Source organism: Mizuhopecten yessoensis, unplaced genomic scaffold, assembly GCF_002113885.1.
Source record: "Mizuhopecten yessoensis strain PY_sf001 unplaced genomic scaffold, ASM211388v2 scaffold8183, whole genome shotgun sequence".
In the NCBI taxonomy this organism is placed as follows: domain Eukaryota; kingdom Metazoa; phylum Mollusca; class Bivalvia; order Pectinida; family Pectinidae; genus Mizuhopecten; species Mizuhopecten yessoensis.
In genome coordinates this window covers 904,666-926,274 of record NW_018407420.1, presented here as the reverse complement: position 1 = coordinate 926,274, position 21,609 = coordinate 904,666, and the positions used below count along the sequence as shown (strand labels likewise).

Genomic DNA, 21,609 nt, shown 5'->3' with positions numbered 1-21,609 from the left:
CGTTCTATCCTCAGAACGACATGTCCCATCAATAAACCACAACAACGTTGGATCCAAAGAACGTTCTATCCGAACAACGTTTTCACAAAAACGTTGTGTCCCAATAATGGTGTATCCACAGAACGTTCTATCCGAACAACGTTTAACTTACCAACGTTGTGTCCTAATGATATTGCATCCTAAGAATGTTTTATTCCGGCAACATTATATTGTATCAACGTTTACGTATTCCGTCTTTGCGTACTGCGGAGTTATCTGTTCTTGTGAGCAGGTATTGATTGTTACGTCATTGGTTTGTGATAGTAACGTCATCAATTTTTTAGGAAACGACTTAATTTTCTCGCACAAACCAATGACGTAGCAATCAATACCTGCTCACAAGAGACGATAACTCTGCAATACGCAAAGACGGAATACCATAACAATGTTCTATCACGACGATGATTTGTCGAAACATTGTTATTTACCTGCAACGGTATAATCCTTAATCAATAACGTTCTAACCTTAGAAAGTTCTATCTAAAAAAGGTGAAAACTGATTAAACATCGTTAAACCCAAGCAACGTTCTATTTCACAACGTTATACGCAAACCGTTTAACACCATCTATCCTAAGAACGTTACATTCAAAAATGGTACAACCTTGCAACATTTGTTTTCTATTTTTTTCTATTTTTTTTCCCTGTCTTTTTCTCTCTTTTTTTATTTACACCTTTGATCTTTCTTTTCTTATCTTTTCTTCAGTTTTTCTCTCTTTTCTTTCCCTTCTTTTCATCCATCTTTTTTCTGTTTTTTTTATCTCTCTTTAATTTTCCTTTTTTTCTATTTTTTTTTTTCCTTTTCTTCTGATTTTCTGTTTTCTTTTTTTCTGTTTTTTTTTTTCTTTTTTTTCTTTTCTCTTTTCCTTTTTTCTCTCTTTTCTATTCTTTTTGTTGTTAGGGTAACCTTGACGCACATACTGTAGTGAGGTATAAAGTTGTCCGGATAAAATACTGACATATGTATGATATTGTTGGCTATAACTTTTTATCCCAACAACAGTATTCGAGGCAGCTCTTTACCAAAAACAAAAGGCTCTGCATAACAATGTTAGTTCCTCAAAGCAACGCTCTGCCACATCAACATTGTATCCTCATAATGTTCCTTCTTACCAACGATACACCCCAACAACGTTCGGTCACAACAACGGGTTTTTCCCCTATTAACGTTCCATCCAAACAACTATATACCCCATCCTGCCCACGATCTTCCATAACAACGTTCTACCCACAGAATATTCCATCCGAACAACGTTTTGCCTAAACAACATTTTATCCTAAGAACGTTATACCTTATCACGTTCTTTCATAACAACGTTATACCCTAAGAATGATCCAAAACAACGTTTTATCCTCAGAATGTTCCATCCAAACAACGATATACCCAACAACGTTCTGCCACAACAACGTTCTATCCTATCAACGTTCTATTCCAAGTACGATAAGGCCAAACAAAATTCTTTTACACAACATTATTAACATTTTCTTGTTATTCTAACAGCGTTTTTTCTTATTTTTTTCTGTTTTTTTTTTGTTGTTTTCACTTTTATTTATTTTTTCATTATTTTTCTATTTTCTTCTGCTTATCATTTTTTCTGTTTTCTTTTTTTTCTTTTCCTTTTTTTCTCTTTTCCTTTTTTTCTCTTTTCCTTTCTTATTTTCTTTTTCTTTAATGGACGGGTAGATACACTGTTCCTTGGATAAACCTGTCGTGAGGTATCATGTTGTTGGGATAAAATGCTGACACATATATGATATTGTTGTCTATAACTATTTATCCCAACAACGTTTCTTCCAGACAAAGGTATGCCTCAAAAAGGCTCTGCCATAGCAATGTAAGATCCTAAGAACGTTACATCCAGGCAATGTTATACTAACACATCGTTCTTCCACAACAACTTTCTCTTCTCAGAATGTTATATCCAAACAACGACATACCCCTACAACGTTCTGCCACAACAACGTTCTATCCTATGAACGTTCTATTCCAAATACGATGATGGCCCAACATGATTTTTCACATAATGTTATAAGCATTATCTAGATATTCCAACAATGTCCTTTTTCTTTTTCTATTTTTTTTCTATTTTTCTTTCAATTTTTCTTTTTTTTTTTACTCTTTTTTTTTCTTCTGCTTTTTTCTATTTTTTTTCTGTTTTCATTTTTCTTTCTTTTCTCTTTTTCTTTTTTCCATCTTTTTCTCGCTTATGTTTTCTTGGTATTTACTTTCTTATTTTCTTTTTCTTTCATGGAAGGGTAACCAAGGTACACAGTTCTTTGGATGTTCCTGTAATGGTGTATCATGTTGCGGGGATAATATGCTGAGATGTATATGATATTGATGTCTCTAACGGTTTATCAAAACAGCAATGTTATACCAACACAACGTGATACCACCATATTTTTCTATCGTCAGAACGTTAACTCAAAACAACGCTATATCTAATAACGTTCGGCCACAACAACGTTCTATCCTAAGAATGTTCCATCCAAACAACGATATTCCCTGCCAACGTGCTGCCATGACTACGTTTTATCCTAAGAATGTTTCATCCAAACAACGATATACCCACCAACGTTCGGCCAAATTAACGTGCTATCCTAAGAATGTTCCATCCAAACAACGATATACCCCAACAACGTTAGGCCACGACAACGTTTTATCCTCAGAACGTTATATCTAAACAACGTTATACCATTATAACGTTATGCTACAACAACGTTCTATTCTATGAACGTTCTATTCACTAAAGGCCCAACAAAGTTCTTCCACACAACATTATGACTATCTCGATACCTCACCAACGTTCTGCCTAATCAACGTTGTAACACACATCGTTCTCTCCTGAAAAGAGTATATTCAAACAACATTATACCACCTCCTATTACTTAATTTCTTTATACTTCCATGTTATAATTTCTATTTATTATTATTACATTTTATATGACGTTAATGGTTGCTAAGATTGTACACCCGCATTGGACGCAACATTCCCTATTTCTGACTTTATTCGATTTTCCTAAAGCCATTGCCTCTTTTCTAATTTTTTTAGGGTTTTTTTCTTTCTCTTTTGCTTTTTTTTTCTTATTTTTCGTTTTGTTCTTTTTCCCCTATGTTCTTTTTTGGCTCGCTTTGTTTTTGTTTTTTCTATCTCTGTTCTACAACAATTTTACATCCTAGGAACGAGCAATGTGATCGGCCTACAACGTTGAACCACAACAAGTTGATAACCTGCAACGTTTATCTTGGCAATATAACTGATAACTCATGCATTGTTATACCACACAACGTTTTTTCATTACAACTTGATATTCTAACAACATTCTACCACAAACACGTTGTATTCCTAGGAATGTTCCATTGCAACTACAATATACCCCAACAACGCATTGCCTTCTGCCTTAATATCGTTCTTCCATAATAACGTTGTATACCCAACAGCGTTATACCCTAACGATGCTATACCCCGACAACATTCTACTCCGGGAATGTTCTACTTAATCACCGCTAAACCAAAAAAGAGATGTTTTTTTTACCCCATGAACGTTATATCTGAAAAACGTGATGCCCCAACAACGTTATAACCCAACCATATGCTACAATAATGCTATTCCCCAATATCATTATACCAAATTATATTCCATGAAATTATACCCAAGATGTCTTGTATGATCAAACATCCTTCAATATTTACCTTTTTATGGCCAGGCATGTTTAATTAATAGTTTACATTTAATACAATAAGTGACAATATCATCTATATATACGAATAAACATTTCCCCCATCTTTTCAAATTTCTCTTGCTTTTGCAAAAATATCATTTACCAAAATACTTTATTTGTTTTGCTATGATATAAAACACTAATTATAATACCTGAAAAAAAAAAAAAGCAATTTCAATATCTTTTTACAACCTGTTGTAACATTACCTACATACATTTCGGTGGTTTAAAATGCACAGACTTACATCATTAAATTATTAAGATCTTTTTCTTCCAATTAAAGGTTTTCAATGCATACTGCATTTAAATGTAGCTTTAGAAAATTTAGTACGGTATGAATTTCAAATTAACATGTTTCGGTATTAAATTGCAAAGTAGAGAAACATGTAATTTAGAATGAAAAGATGGCGTCAGTGGCACCATCTTGTGTTATACAACATATCAGCAATATATAGTGGGATATACGGCGGAAAATGATAAGTAGCGAAATATCTTTGTTGGGTTGTTGTAAAAGTAAACAGATAACTTAGCTTGAAATGAATGTGTGTCCCTTCTTACCAAGCATGACCAGGAATTTGAACCATTCTATGAACTTTAGATGACATTAAATATTGTATAAGGTACACGGATAGGAAAGATAGTAGCTCTGGGAAACGTAATGGCAGTTTTCTTCATAGATAATTTGAAATTTCTGCAAAAAAAGGAAAATAAACACTGTATAAGCTACAACATGCAAACATTTTTTACAGGTAAAGTATTCTACCCGGGCATAACAGAATAGATGTTGTTTGTTTGTTTGTTTGACTTCTCATAAGGGCTTTGGTTTAAACTTTGCGAGAGGAATTCTTATCCAAAAATCATCAAGACACATGTCGTCTCGATTCATTGTAAGCATATTTTCTCGTGAACGTCACATGGACAACTCTGACAAACTATTTTTTAATAAATGTATGTAAACTACTACATTCTATTTACATTTTTCTGCATTGTCACCATATAAACACGACCAAACTCAATCAAGGTCGGTGTGGACCAAATCAACACTATAGCACTGCAGAACTCTTCTAGGCCAGTACACATAGCAAACGATAAAGACAGATATACTATAGTAGCTTCATGTAAAATGACAACGAACCAACTGAGTTCATAGACCCATGAATGTATTGTTGCTGTATTATATAATAATATATCCAAATATCGTTTTGTGTCGAATGCTTGCTGGTTGCATGGAGTTTAACGTCCAATCAACGGCTAAAGTCATTTCAAGACATGCCTCTATGTGTGTTGTGTATACCTGCATGTGTGTATGTGTGTCGTAGACAGGGTATGTTGGTGTATTTTCTCGAATTAACTTTCATGGAAAAGACGACGTCGACATAACAAAGTTCCCCCCTGGTGGAATGAGGTATACCTATTTACCTTAAATGAGCTAGTAGCGCCTTGTGTCTGTGCTAGATCTGAAGCCAAGTGCCCCACCATATGTTCGTGTACGTGGTACGGGACGCCTTCTCTGGTCTGGTCTCCTAGCATTATCAGGAGCATAGCATTCTGGGGAAAACAAAAAGCAAATCAATGAAAAAATCGTAAGGTGTTTTCAACAGGTTTGATTGATCCAACACAATCAGCAGGTGATAGCACTTTTGTCCTTTTTCATTACAAAATTCAAATTTGTCTAATACAATAGCCGTAATGGATACAAAGTGGAAAATTTTGCCTAATATTTTGACAAATGTTCTGTTTAGCATGAATATTTTTTATGTAAGTGAAGGGTGCGTTGTGTTATTATGTTGGGCCCCATGCTTACCTTTGCCACGTGCTGGAGGGCGAATAGGAGGCAGCTTGGTGGACAGGTCAGAAAAATCATAGATACTCTCGTCCACAGGTGGCGCGGGAGATTTCACTAAAGGTAAGATAGGGACAGAAAGATAGGAAAGAGGGCAAAGAAAAGAGAAAAAGAAAGCTGTGAAGACGATAAAAAGGAAGAGCAGAAGACGAAATGTAAAAACAAAAGAACATAAAATACCAACTTTATACTGGGAAAATTTCGCTGCAGTTGAATTTTCGTCTTTTTCGCCCTTCGTGATGAGAGCGAATTTATCATTACAGAGAATATAAGTAAACAACAAAACAATATGATATACATAGTAATGAATTGGGCGAAAATGAATTCATTGGCAAAGGGCGAGCGTTGGACTGTGCGAACAGTTCCCGGTATATAGTAATGATATGACAGAAGAAAGAATATAATGATATAGACAGTAGAAAACTGATTGAAAGGTTGTCAACATGGGTTATAATGACATTAACTGACCATACTGACCACTGTGTCATCACCCCTTAAACAAAATTTTATTTTTTTATATTTTTTTATATGAACACAATGACATGAATGTTGGAACCACCCACCTATGCATTCTGAACACGTGAATATATCTTTAGACAATGTGTTCTTATGTGAACACACTCGTTATTATGTCAACATACATGTAAGCACCCTGACCTTCATGTTAACACTATAAACATTATATAAATATTCTTTCCTAAATGGATGTAAACACTAAAGCTTTACTGCAAACACTTTCACTGTGACCTCTTCTATCAACAATTTCATATTTATGTGATACTGACATTTTTTTTAACACTCTGGCCTGAAATTAAACACTCTGACCTTCATGTTAACACTCTGACCTTCATGTTAACACTCTGAGATTTATGTTAATACTCTGACATTTATGCTAAAACTCTGAACTTAACTCAAACACTATGACAGTTATGTTAACACGATGACCTTTATGATAACACTCTGACCTTTATGTTAACACGATGACCTTTATGTTAACACGAGGACCTTTATGTTAACACGATGACCTTTATGTTAACACTGTGACTTTACTAAAAGCACTATGAGTATGACCGTTTTGTTGCCACTCTGACCTTTATGTTAACACTCTGAACCTTATGCTAACACTCTAACCCTTATGTTAACATTCTGACCCTTATGTTAACACTCTGACCTTTCGGTTAACACTCTGCCCTTTATGTTAACAATCTGACCTTTATTTTAACACTATGGCCGTTATGTTAACACTCTGACCTTTATGTTAACACTCTGACCACTATGTTTACACTCTGACCTTCATGTTAACGCTCTGACATCTATGTTAACACTCTGACCTTTATGTTAACACTCTGACCCTTATGTTATCATCCTGACCTTAATTTAAACACTATGACCGTATTGCTAAGACTCTGACCTATATGTTTACACGCTGACCTATATGTTAACACTCTGGCCTATATGTTAACACTCTGACACTTATGTTATCATCCTGACCCTAATTTAAACACTATGACTGTGATGGTAACACTCTGACCCTTATGTTATCATCCTGACCTTAATTTAAACACTATGACCGTATTGCTAAGACTCTGACATATATGTTAACACTCTGACCCTTATGTTATCATCCTGACCTTAATTTAAACACTATGACCGTAATGCTAACACTCTGACATATATGTTAACACTCTGACCCTTATGTTATCATCCTGACCTTAATTTAAACACTATGACCGTAATGCTAAGACTCTGACATATATGTTAACACTCTGACCCTTATGTTATCATCCTGACCTTAATTTAAACACTATGACCGTAATGCTAAGACTCTGACCTATATGTTTACACTCTGACCTATATGTTAACACTCTGGCCTATATGTTAACACTCTGACATATATGTTAACACTCTGACCCTTATGTTAACACTCTGACCTTTATTTAAAGCACTATTACCGTTATGTTAACACTCTGACCCTTATGTTAACACTCTGATCCTTATGTTATCATCCTGACCTTAATTTAAACACTATGACCGTCATGTTAACACTCTGACCTATATGTTAACGCTCTGACATTTATGTTATCATCCTGACCCTAATTTAAACACTATGACCGTAATGTTAACACTCTGGCCTATATGTTAACACTCTGACACTTATGTTATCATCCTGACCCTAATTTAAACACTATGACCGTAATGTTAACACTCTGACCCTTATGTTAACAATCCGATCTTTATTAAAGGCACTCTGACCTATATGTTAACACTCTGACCTATATGTTAACAATCTGACCTTTATTTAAAGCACTATGACCGTTATGTTAACAATCTGACATATATGTTAACACTCTGACCCTTATGTTATCATCCTGACCTTATCTTAAACACTATGACTGTGATGTTAACACTCTGACCTATATGTTAACACTCTGGCCCTTATGTTAACACTCTGACCCTTATGCTAACACTCTGACCTTAATTTTAACACTCTGAACCTTATGTTTACACTCTGACTCTTATGTTAACACTCTGACTCTTATGCTAATACTCTGACATTTATGTTAAAAACTCTGACCTTTAATTTAAGCACTATGACCGTTATGTTAACACTCTGACATTTATGTTAACACTCTGACCCTCATTTAAACACTTTGGCCGTTATGTTAACAATCTGACCTTTAAGTTAACACTATGCCCTCTATGTTAACACTCTGACCCTTATGTTATCATCCTGACCTATCTGTTAACACTCTGAACTATATGTTAGCACTCTGACCCTTATGTTATCATCCTGACCTTAATTTAAACACTATGACCTATATGTTAACACTCTGACCTATATGTTAACACTCTGGCCCTTATGTTAACACTCTGACCCTTATGCTAACACTCTGACCTTAATTTTAACACTCTGAACCTTATGTTTACACTCTGACTCTTATATTAACACTCTGACTCTTATGCTAATACTCTGACATTTATGTTAAAACTCTGACCTTTAATCTAAGCACTATGACCTTCATGTTAACCCTCTGACCTTTATGTTAACACTCTGAACCTTATGTTATCATCCTGACCTATATGTTAACACTCTGACCCTTATGTTATCATCCTGACCTATATGTTAACACTCTGACCTATATGTAAGCACTCTGACCCTTATGTTATCATCCTGACCTTTATGTTAACACTCTGACCTATATGTTAACACTCTGACCCTTATGTTATCATCCTGACCTATATGTTAACACTCTGACCCTTATGTTATCATCCTGACCTATATGTTAACACTCTGACCTATATGTTAGCATTCTGATCCTTATGTTATCATTCTGATCTTAGTTTAAACACTTTGACCTTCGAGTTAACACTCTGACATTTATGTTAGCACTCTGACCTTAATTTATGCATTATGACCATTATATGACCGATAAATGTTAACACGCTTATCTTTATATCAACACTCTGACCTTTATGTTAACAGTCTGACCTTTATGTTAACACTGTAACCTTCATATTATCACTCTGACTTTCAAGTTTACACTCTGAACTCCATGTTGATACTATGACCTTTTTGTTTACACTCTGACCTTTATATTGACGCTCTTACCTTAATTTAAATACTCTTTATGTTAACACTCAAACCTTCACTTAAACACTCTTACTTTTATATAAATATTCTGACCTTTATGTTAACATTCTGACAATACGTTAAAAGTCTAACCTCTTTGCAAACATTCTGACTTTTAAGTAACATTTCGAACTTTATGTAAATTTCTGGCCTTTATATATTAAAAACTATTTGACCTTTATGATAATGTTCTAACCTTTATGTTAACATTCTGTGCTGTAGCTATTTTTTTTCAAACTGTGACATTTATTAAATCAACTGGACCGGTAGGGAATTTTTCTAGCCTGTGTGCAATCACTGACATTCATATATAAACTGTGACTTTTATGTAAACACTTTGACCTCCATGCAAACTCTATGACCATTTATTTGAACACTATTAACTTTTTGTTAATATCCTGACCTGCCATAAAACCTATGACCTGAATCAAAAGTGGTCATCCCGACCTCTGACCTCTACTTACTTCTGTGTCTACGATAGGTAGCTCCGTCGGCGTATTTGTCAGCAATGCTGGGCAGGATGACGGGTCGGCTCGGCTCTCGTGGAGGAACCTGGTTTTACATACACATCTTCGATATTTTTTTCAGATAAACAGACAGAGAGAAAATTCCCTTTTCCCCCAAAAAACCCAATCATAGTCTATCAAATATAACTTCTGCATCAATTCATTCCAAAACGTTTTTCTATAAACTTTTTGCTATGTAACCGATCAGTTTTCCTATTCAACTTAAGTACGATATTTTCATAGGAAATTGCCTTAACTTGCTTCATCTAAATAGAGACGGTTACCTCAATGTTAAGTTTTAAGATTAAAGACATTCACCAGGACGAAAACATTTTATCGCGACCTAAGTATAACTGAGTTTATTCCTGCAAGAAATGCAATACCATACCGTGTCATCACGTAGTATTGTACATATTGTGGATCTACATGTATCTTCAATGTGAAATAACATTTTATGAGTTCAACACGATTTCAGACACTCTGATTGATTTTTGTTTCAGTCTGGATTCAAGCACAGGAATACGCCCAAATCTACGTAGTGTTAAATTGTTTCGCAATAATCGCAATTTCCTCAATCAAAAAACACCCCTCATTTCAAGTGTCTTTAGTACTAACTAGTGTTCATATCAGTCTTTTGTCGGCTTTCCAGATAGATTTATCATTTTATTAAGAATGCAACAAAGAAATATCCGATAATTTAAAGGTACAACTCACGTTAGGCTCAGCATAGTTACGGCGAAAAGTTGGGGACAGGGGCGGCAACTCCCTTCTAGGGTAGCTACCGTACGGTCTTCTTCCTCCGTACGACATTCTTTCTATCAATGATCTTGGATTCTTTTATTCACTTGTAATGTGATCTGAAAATAAATAAACCAAAACTATTATTAGTTATAGCTGGGGATATGCGGGTAAATAAACAAAACAAATATCTCAAACGAGATAATTAACACTAGGACATATTTCATTTTGAGCGAATTTTATAAAAAAATTCAAACATAGAAAAGTAGTCGAATACTTTTTAAACATTCAACTTTCAAACAATTCCATTCTTGTTTAATGCATGGAAACATGTGGTTTTTGTAGAATATTTATTTTGAAAAAGACTTAAAAAAATATTTCACAAAAGTTATAAACGGAAATAATACAGTTTAAATAAATTGTCAGTTCCTTTTATCTTTAATGAAAAAAATATAAAAAAATATTCACGGACTTAAATTTCATTTGTGTGGATGCAGATAACTCTCTCAGTCTCACGTAATTTAAATCTATGATGAAGTTCGTTCTTTTCGTAAAAATGTATTCAGCCATATTGACGATATGGTTCCTGGGATATAATGGTAATTCAAAAAATGCGGAGGATTTTTTGTTAATTATTTTGTCTTTAACGTCTTCGCTACACAACTGAGGTCTTGTGAAGACGGAAGGGAGACACTACCGAAAATAGAGAGAGTAGGGAAGGGAGAAAAACAAAGATAGAGAACCCAAGTGTTGTCATGGAGACAGCAGATCGATTTTGATTTCTTCAATGTCCCCTTATCCTCGATACTCCAGGGGTTACACTCACTGCAGAGAGCGTAAATGAGCGTAATCCCTGGACCATTGAGGATAATATCCCTTTAATACGCAAACTTACACACAGAGAAGAAAACCCCTAATAAGCAGGGGGGGGGGGGGCACATTAGTTGCTTCTTATGATTACGAACAGTGGGGCTATGTACAGCAAGCCTATCTTTCTCCATGTCCACATGACAATGTTGAGGACTGCTATACCGTTTGTGATAAGCTGTGTTCACTTAAATATCTTATTCTTATTTCGCTAATGACTTATTACAGTGTGTATATCAACGAACACATAATTTAAAATCAAATGTGAATTGTTTAATAAACAATTGTATTATTACAGGGACTTGTGAATTTAGACACAATATATATATGTGTGTGTGTTAGGACCTTTCTTGATGAGTAAGGAATATTATAAGACATTTAAGGGGTCTAGATCAACATCTTTCAAAGATAATTTGTAGCCTATAGTATAGGCCTATATAATTATATGTATGTGCAAATAATTTAAATGTATATAAATACCATCATTGGGGCCTTACAAATCAGGAAAAGTTCCATATACGGCCACCAAACTTAAAACTTAGTAGATACTTTAAAGGAAATGTCTCAAGTACTTTAGGAGATATGTATATCATAAACTAATTACGATATCTTTGTTCATTTAAATAACATTAAACCGATACCTCATACAATCCTTGTTTAGTTGTTATACGAGATATTTATCATTTCTATCACGTTTATAGATAGACATAATATATCTTAATTCCTTCTAGATATCTCTATTTCTTTGAAAACATATTTCATGTGTGAAACCACCCATGTATACCGACTTCTGTGATTGCATTATTACATTCAAAATACCCCTTTTGCATTAAAAATCAATTTTAAATTTTATTAAAAGATATTTCTATATAGATATATCAAAGATATTCGTTAAATGTGTGGAACACCCATGTTTTTTTTACTAGTGTACGTGGCAACACCGCGCCTTCAACATTGTGTGAAACACCTCCTGTATCTTCGGTGCCCGGATCCTTACCTCCTCTCTGTGGGAAACATCTAATGATTTCCGAGTAAAGTACGCGGTTACCCCCACCCCCTCCCCACCCCCTCCCCACAAAAGCTTCACTCTCTCAATTCATAGGCATAAAAAAAGAAAAATGAAAGACTAATGGAATGTCACTCTAGTATACGTGAGTACAGTACATAGACAGTACATTTGGTTACCATGTAGTGAGTCTCTCTCGGTCTCAATGGTCTTACACCGCGACCGGCACAACACTTGAAGTTGAAAAGACCACTTCTTGTTTACTTAACAGATATGTATTCTCTTCTCGTTATTTAAGCGTAATGTAATTTGTAAAAGGACTCATCTGTAATGTACTTACCAATATACGGCAAAGTTACAAATCTCGATGGTGAAACCTTTGGGAAATATGCATAGAAAATAAACCGCAAAGCTGTGGTGGACTGGACGACACGAACACACAGTAGTGATGGTAATATATGACGTCACAATATGGAATGACGTCATCAATACAAGGGGAGAACACTCTCAATAGATTATACAAGGAAGATTACTCGGTTTTTGCTTTCTTCACAAATCTATTTTTATATCACTGATTTCTATGAAATAGTCACAACCTTCAAATGTTTACTTTGTAAGAGATCTAAAGATGTTAGGTTAAAATATCATTTGGAGTTAAGGCTAATCAACAAGGCGATTACATATTGGTTTGGGCCAAAATGATATGTCTGTTTCAGCCTCGGGTAAATGCCTGAAAAAATAAGGTAGGTTGGAAGGCATATAATTTTATTTCAATGCTATTTTTTTTGTTTTCGTGATTAAATATTATGTTTTACAATGCATTTCCACTCATTAAAATGGCGATGTCAAGAATAAGGTCAGACTCCCAGAACAGGAGGAAAGTACATTTTAATGAGTGGCTGTAAACTTTGATACAAGTAGGTCAGTGATAAAATAACTAGGGTTGGCAGTAAAATCTAGGGAAGGGTGGCGGTAAAATCTAGGGAAGGGTGGCAGTAAAATTTAGGGTAGGGTGGCAGTAAAATCTAGGGTAGGGTGGCAGTAAAATCTAGGGTAGGGTGGCAGTAAAAAAAATCTAGGGAAGGGTGGCAGTAAAATCTAGGGAAGGGTAGCAGTAAAATCTAGGGTAGGTCGCCAGGGATACCTGGAGCACACATATATTTGTTTCGGCTTTGCTTAATACAAGGAAATGTCTGCCGGTCACCTGTGCTTCTTTAAAAATTGCCTAAACAAGTTTAGGGTATGAACAAAAATCTATGGTAGGTGGAGCTACCGGAAACACAAAATATAGCCAGTCTTTAATCTTTATCATTAAACACCACATATTATATGTAGTATGTAGGTATTCATATATCATGTGTGAAACACCACATGTATCTTAGAAAATGTATCCGGTTACCCAACTCTCATCAGCATATATGCCTAAATGTGTTATATAAAAAATATATTCAGACTTTGTAACGAACCCCTGGCCCTGTGGTCTGTCTAGTTCTGATAGCCAAACATGTTCACTTCACAATCACATTACTTAAAGATAATGTAACATGGATAAATATGCATTGTACTTACCAATATTCGGCTAAATTACAACACAGAATGGTTGAAATTTGGAGAAATTGCGTAGAAAATAATCCGTGAGAGCTTGACAACGCGATCACAAACATGCAGTGATTCTGGTCTGTGACGTCACAATTGACTGACGTCATCAATACAAAGGGAGAACACTCTAAATAGAAATTCACTGAAGCCGTGGTGTTAACTTTCTATCGGGTATTTCTATTTTATTTGTGTTTTAACCATGGGGGTGGGGGATTAAAACATTACAACGGAACTAATATGTACTGTTCTTCGTTCTTTCATGTGACGAATCGTCCGTCCGTTCATAATAATTCTAGTTAAATTGAATTTTATCTAATTTAATTTTACTGTCATTTTCTTTTATTTTTTAAGTACAGATGGTGCCAATAGTATTCAAGTTGCGATGTGTAAGGTTTTACTGAAATTATACTTTATTCCGTGCATCTCTGTCTTATTTTCATCGGCTTTTCCATGAGTTATTTACGTAACTGAAATGAATATGGACGCCCTGAGTGAGAATTGATTGCTTATAAATTCATATATCTGACAATAAATATTTATTTCATATCTTTCTGTGACAATGATTTGTAAAATAGTATGGCTAGTTATTCTAGAACAGAAAAGATAGCTGCCAATATTTTGTAAGACAAAAAAAAAAAAAATGGCGTAGCACAATCGATTTCATCTATGTAACTTCTCATACCTCGAAAACCAGTCAACACAAATGTAAGAAATATATTTTTTTTTTTTAGATTGTTATTTAAAAAACGTATCTTTCAGTATGTGGACTGAATTTTGCTTCAGCGGCGTTTTAATGAGGCTAAGGAAACACACATGAAAAAATGTTTGAAACGTATAATATATCTCGGCAAATAGCAAATATTTATGGCAAAATGCTGTACTACGTAAAGCGAGTTACGAAACGTATACTCGCTAGTTCTTACCGAAATGAAACGTTCTCTATTTAAATCAAGCAAACCATTGGGATAAATGACAGCACTCCAGTGTAGCGAGAGAAGGGTTGAGGTGGTCCTTTTGACGCCAACTCTAATTAAGTGTTTCGTTTATATAAATATCCTCATATGTGAAAAGTTTCTTCCGTAGGCAGGGTTCAAACTTACACTAGTCCAGGAAGGGTAAGTGAATAACTTAAGTGAATAACTTACCCTAACTTTCGTATATTTGTGAAGAAAAAAAATGTACTATAGTACTAGTAGTTTAATACAACTTGTGTCCAATCCCGTTGCATTTTAAGGCAATAAAATATGTTTAAATCAAATGTGACTCCTTTACTTTTTTTCACAGCTGAATCAAAATTTTAAATATTCCTTCTTAAAACTTTACAGTAAAAGAATTCAAAAATAAAAATTATTGCATAATTATGTTACATTTTAGGTGACGCCATTATATTACAACAAACTTGTATGAGGCGAACGACAACAACCTAGTTTCACAAAACTATAACAGTGAACATTATTTTTCATTGTCAAAAGATTATTTTCTTCAAGTTTCTTAATCAATTTCATTTTATTCCATTTGATTTAAGGAACAGAATAAAACATCTTGAAAATTGGTTCATATGTAAAGAAACAATGACCTACTAATAGTTTATCAGTTTTCGAATACGCGCTTAGACTATTCGTGCATGTTTTGCACATTTATATTAGATTATCAAATGTTCAATAACGTTTCTTGTTTTATATTTCTTCATATAAAAAGTATGTTTAATTGTCAAACTAAAATTCCTTTATGGAATGTTTTACTATAATCAACTTTGAAAACATGACTGGCCGATTTAAACATCCCACGTTAAACATTCTTAATATAACGTCACAGTTTAGCAATAAGTTTTGAAATAAAGTTTTCTTTTTCCCCCTATTTTTACATGCATAGATCAATGTCTTTCAACAGTCAGAGATTCAACCATATGGGGAGGTTAATATACATATATATACATATTGATAGGGCTACCTAGGAATGGAGGAAGGAATGGTGTGTATATTTGAGAGGTATAGGGTGAGCTAGTATGAGAAGTATGGTATGAGCTAGTGTGAGAGGTATAGGGTGAGAAAGTGTGAGAGGTATAGGATGAGCTAGTGTGAGAGGTATAGGGTGAGCTAGTATGAGAAGTAAAGGTGAGTTAGTGGGAGAGGCATAGGTTGAGCTAGTGTGAGAGGTATAGGGTGAGATAGTGTGAGAAGTATAGGGTGAGCTAGTGTGGGAGGTATAGCGTGAGCTAGTGTGAGAAGTAAATGTGAGCTAGTATGAGAAGTAAAGGTGAGCTAGTGTGAGAGGTATAGGATGAAGTGTGAGAAGTAAATGTGAGCTAGTATGAGAAGTAAAGGTGAGCTAGCTAGTGTGGGAGGTATAGGGTGAGCTAGTGTGGGAGGTATAGGGGGAGCTAGTGTTAGAGGTATAGGGTGAGCTAGTGTAGAGGTATAGTGTGAGCTAGTGTTAGAGGTATAGGGTGAGCTAGTGTGAGAAGTATATGGTGAGCTTATGTGAACAGAATAGGATGGGCTTGTGTGATAGGGCTACCTAGGAATGGAGGAAGGAATGGTGTGTATATTTGAGAGGTATAGGGTGAGCTAGTATGAGAAGTAAAGGTGAGCTAGTGGGAGAGGCATAGGTTGAGCTAGTGTGAGAGGTATAGGGTGAGATAGTATGAGAGGTATAGGGTGAGCTAGTATGAGAAGTAAAGGTGAGCTAGTGTGAGAGGTATAGGATGAAGTGTGAGAAGTAAATGTGAGCTAGTATGAGAAGTAAAGGTGAGCTAGCGGGAGAGGCATAGGTTGAGCTAGTGTGAGAAGTATAGGGTGAGATAGTGTGAGAGGTATAGGGTGAGGGTGTGCCTGAGAGAGGTATAGGGTGAGCTAGTGTTAGAGGTATAGGGTGAGCTAGTGTGAGAAGTATATGGTGAGCTTATGTGAACAGAATAGGATGGGCTTGTGTGATAGGGCTACCTAGGAATGGAGGAAGGAATGGTGTGTATATCTGAGAGGTATAGGGTGAGCTAGTATGAGACGTATGGTATGAGCTAGTGTGAGAGGTATTGGGTGAGCTAGTATGAGAAGTATGGTATGAGCTAGTGTGAGAGGTATAGGGTGAGATAGTGTGAGAGGTATAGGGTGAGCTAGTATGAGAAGTAAAGGTGAGCTAGCTAGTGTGGGAGGTATAGGGTGAGCTAGTGTGAGAAGTATATGGTGAGCTTATGTGAACATAATAGGATGGGCTTGTGTGAGAGGTAAGGGTGAGCTAGAGTGAGAGGTATATGATAAGCAAGTGGGAGAGGCATAGGTTGAGCAAGTGTGAGAGGTATAGGGTGAGCTAGTATGAGAAGTAAAGGTGAGCTAGTGTGAGAGGTATAGGATGAAGTGTGAGAAGTAAATGTGAGCTAGTATGAGAAGTAAAGGTGAGCTAGTGTGAGAGGTATAGGATGAAGTGTGAGAAGTAAATGTGAGCTAGTATGAGAAGTAAAGGTGAGCTAGTGTGAGAGGTATAGGATGAAGTGTGAGAAGTAAATGTGAGCTAGTATGAGAAGTAAAGGTGAGCTAGCTAGTGTGGGAGGTATAGGGTGAGCTAGTGTTAGAGGTATAGGGTGAGCTAGTGTGAGAAGTATATGGTGAGCTTATGTGAACATAATAGGATGGGCTTGTGTGAGAGGTAAGGGTGAGCTAGAGTGAGAGGTATATGATAAGCAAGTGGGAGAGGCATAGGTTGAGCAAGTGTGAGAGGTATAGGGTGAGCTAGTATGAGACGTAAAGGTGAGCTAGTGTGAGAGGTGTACGATGAGCTTGTGCGAGAGGTATAGGGTGAGATAGTGTGAGAAGTATAGGGTGAGCTAGTGTGGGAGGTATAGCGTGAGCTAGTGTGAGAAGTAAATGTGAGCTAGTATGAGAGGTATAGTGTGAGCTAGTGTGAGAGGTATAGAGTGAGCTAGTGTGAGAAGGTAAGGTGAGCTAGTGTGAGAAGTAAAGGTAAGCTAGTGTGAGAAGTATAGGGTGAGCTAGTGTCGGAGGTATATTGTGAGAAGTAAATGTGAGCTAGTATGAGAAGTAAAGGTGAGCTAGTGAGAGAGGTATAGGATGAGCTAGTGTGGGAGGTATAGGGTGAGCTAGTGTGAGAAGTAAAGTTGAGCTAGTGTGAGAGGTATGGGGGGAGTTAGTGTGAGAGGTATAGGGTGAGCTAGTGTGAGAGGTATGGGGTGAGTTAGTGTGAAAGGTATAGGGTGAGCTAGTGTGGGAGGTATAGGGTGAGCTAGTGTAGGAGGTATAGCGTGAGCTAGTGTGATAAGTAAATGTGAGCTAGTGTGAGAAGTAAAGGTGAGCTAGTGTGAGTAGTAAAGGTGAGCTAGTGTGAGAGATGTAGGGTGAGCTAGTATGAGAAGTAAAGATGAGTTAGTGGGAGAGGCATAGGTTGAGCTAGTGTGAGAGGTATAGGGTGAGATAGTATGAGAGGTATAGGGTGAGCTAGTATGAGAAGTAAAGGTGAGCTAGTGTGAGAGGTATAGGATGAGCTATTGTGGGAGGTATAGGGTGAGCTAATGTGATAAGTAAAGTTGAGCTAGTGTGAGAGGTACGGGGTGAGTTAGTGTGAGAGGTATAGGGTGAGCTAGTGTGAGAGGTATGGGATGATCTAGTTTGAGAGGTATAGGGAGAGTTAGTGCACGAAGTATAGGGTGAGTTAGTGTGAGATGTAAAGGTGAGCTAGTGTGAGAGATATAGGGTGAGCTTGTATGAGAAGTAAAGGTGAGCTAGTGTGAGAGGTAAAGGTGAGCTTGTGTGAGAGGTATAGGGTGAGCTAGTGTGAGAAGTTAAGGTGAGTTAGTGTGAGAAGTAAAGGTGAGCTAATGTGAGAGGTATAGTGTGAGAAGTAAAGGTGAGCTAGTATGAGAAGTAAAGATGAGCTAGTGGGAGAGGCATAGGTTGAACTTGTGTGAGAGGTATAGGGTGAGATAGTGTGAGAAATATAGGGTGAGCTAGTATGAGAAGTAAAGGTGAGCTAGTGTGAGAGGTATAGGATGAGCTAGTGTGGGAGGTTAAGGGTGAGCTAGTGTGAGAAGTAAAGTTGAGCTAGTGTGAAAGGTATGGGGTGAGTTAGTGTGAGAGTTATAGGGTGAGCTAGTGTGAGAGGTATGGGGTGAGTTAGTTTGAGAGGTATAGGGTGAGCTAGTGTAAGATGTATATGGTGAGCTAGTGTGAGAGGTATAGGGTGTGCATGAGAGAGGTATATGGTGAGCTAATGTGATAGGTATAGGGTGAGCTAGTGTAAGATGTATATGGTGAGCTAGTGTGAGAGGTAAAGGGTGTGCATGAAAGAAGTAAAGTTGAGCTAGTGTGAGAGGTATAGGTTGAGCTAGTGTGAGAGGTGTAGGACGAGCCAGTGTTAGAGGTATAGGGTGAGCTTGTGTGAGAGGTATGGGATGAGCTAGTGTGAGAGGTATAGGGTATGCGTGAGAGAGGTATATGGTGAGCTTGTGTGATAGGTATAGGGTGTGGCTGAGAGAGGTATAGGGTGAGCTAGTGTGAGAGGTATAGGGTAAGCTAGCGTGAGAAGTAAAGTTGAGCTAGTGTGAGAGGTATGGGATGAGCTAGTTTTAGAAGTAAGGGTGAGCTAGTGTTAGAGGTATAGGGTGTGCGTGAGAGAGGTATAGGATGAGCTAGTGTGAGAGGTGTAGGATGAGCTTGTGTGAGAGCTAAATGGTGAGGAAGTGTGAGAGGTATAGGGTGAGCTAGCGTGAGCGGTGTAGGATGAGCTTGTGTGAGAGGTATTGGGCGAGCTAGTGTGAGAGGTATAGGGTGAGCAAGTGTGGGAGTTATAAAGCGGGGTAGTTGAAGAGTTATAGGATGAGATAGTGGGAGATGTATAGGGTGAGCTGAGTGAGTTGAGTGAGCTAGTTTGAGAGGTATAGGTCGAGCTAGTGTGAGAAGTATAGGGTGAACTAGTGTGAGAGTAATATGATGAGATGGTGTGAAACTAAAGGATAAGGGTGAGCTTCCGTGAGAGTTTTAGGGTGGGCTATTGCGAGAGAGGGAGAGGATGTCGAGGCTGAGAGCTAGTGTAAGAGGGTGAGCTTGCGGGAGAGGTATATATTAAGCTTGTTTGAAAGGTATGGTGTGAACTAGAGCTTTTGTAGGTAAATCATGGTCTCTTCATTGAGTATCATTTCTAACTAAGGATAATTAATTAGACAGGTAGTTTCGCAAGTTATTTGTAAGCCAGGATATTTGTTTCCAAAATGTATCTTTGACGTTCAAAGTATATATATACGTGATCGGATTCGCTGCTATATTCTAAACCGGTTTAGTGTGCTGAAGTAGCCGACAAATGACCGCTGGTACAGTACAGTATGTAGTTCAGTGACTATTTTAACGATGCCACTACTGTAGTAGAGTCTAGAGAAACCAAATCTGTCAGCGTTGTGAGTTATCCATAAATTCAAGTAAGATCAGTAGAATCTGCACTATTTAGTTAACCTCATATCATATCTTATTTAGGTTTATGGAAAATATGGAGTGTACTTACCAATAAACGAGGAACTAATTCACAAAATGGTTGAACTTCGGGAAATAAACCGCAAACGTGTGAGTTGTTGTCAGCTTGACGACGCAAAGGCGACTGATGACGTCACAATGTCAAGACGTCATTGACAATAAGAAGGGAGAGCACTCTACATGGAATTCGTCTGGTTCTATCAGAAGAACACGGGGAAAGTGGCCAATATAAATGAACTCATTGTTGTCCTATCATTTAATTGTATTGTCTTTATATTGTTCATTTATCATTATAATGTACTTTTGTCTTTAAACTGTTCATTTGCCATTATGAGGATCATTTGTCATTTCAGTGTTCAATTTTCATCATAATTTTCATTTGTCAAATTAATGTTAATTTGTAATATAATGTTCATTTGTCATTTTAAAGTTTATTTGTAAGTTTATTTGTCGTTTTATGTTCATTTATTACTTTAGTGTTGTCACTATGATGTTCATTTGTCAAATTAATGTTCATTTGTCATTATATTATTCATTTGTCTTCCAAACAACTATGTATACTCAAGAGAATTGGAAATCACCTGACAAAAAAAGGCAAAGTCACCATTTTTAAATCTTTTATTTTATCTAGTTTTAATTTTTGTCCTCTCTCATGGCATTTTTGTAGTATCAGAAATACCAGAAAAATCGAAAAGATACAAGAAAGAGCTTTACGTTTTATTGATAATGATTATAGCTCCTCTATTAAAGATCTTTTAGTTAGAAATAAATTAGAATTTTTACATATATGTAGGCTGAAGACCATGGCCAAGGAAGTATACAAGATTTTAAATAATATTGCTCCAGAATTCTTTAAGAGTCTTACCAACAGAAACCAAGTTTTATATAATTTTAGGAAAGTTGACACTGTGACTACACCAAGAGTAAATTCTACCACATATGGCAAGAAATCTTTTCGTTTTGAAGCCGCCCAGGTGTGGAATAGCCTACCAAATGAGATTAGACAAGCAGAAAATGCAAGGTTTTCTGTAGGCTGTTGCCNAAGGAAGTATACAAGATTTTAAATAATATTGCTCCAGAATTCTTTAAGAGTCTTACCAACAGAAACCAAGTTTTATATAATTTTAGGAAAGTTGACACTGTGACTACACCAAGAGTAAATTCTACCACATATGGCAAGAAATC

At 36.4% G+C, this 21,609-nt stretch overlaps 1 protein-coding gene across 5 annotated transcripts; it reads right to left on the bottom strand.

Moving 5' to 3' along the window:
* Positions 1-1,642: 1,642 nt before the first annotated feature.
* On the bottom strand, positions 1,643-20,535 carry LOC110455258. 5 transcript variants are annotated; one of them, XM_021505260.1, is made up of 6 exons: positions 20,456-20,535; positions 10,456-10,598; positions 9,700-9,787; positions 5,566-5,661; positions 5,181-5,309; positions 1,643-4,452 (listed from the first exon to the last, which is right to left on the bottom strand). In XM_021505260.1, exons 2-5 carry the CDS (start codon positions 10,549-10,551, stop codon positions 5,191-5,193), a joined length of 399 nt encoding a protein of 132 aa, XP_021360935.1. In that variant the 5' UTR covers positions 10,552-10,598; positions 20,456-20,535; the 3' UTR covers positions 1,643-4,452; positions 5,181-5,190. The 5 variants fall into 5 exon arrangements, 3 of the variants coding, with proteins under 3 accessions (XP_021360935.1, XP_021360937.1, XP_021360938.1); XM_021505262.1 differs by lacking the exon at positions 20,456-20,535 and adding an exon at positions 13,922-14,022; XM_021505263.1 differs by lacking the exon at positions 20,456-20,535 and adding an exon at positions 12,693-12,796.
* Positions 20,536-21,609: the final 1,074 nt, after the last annotated feature.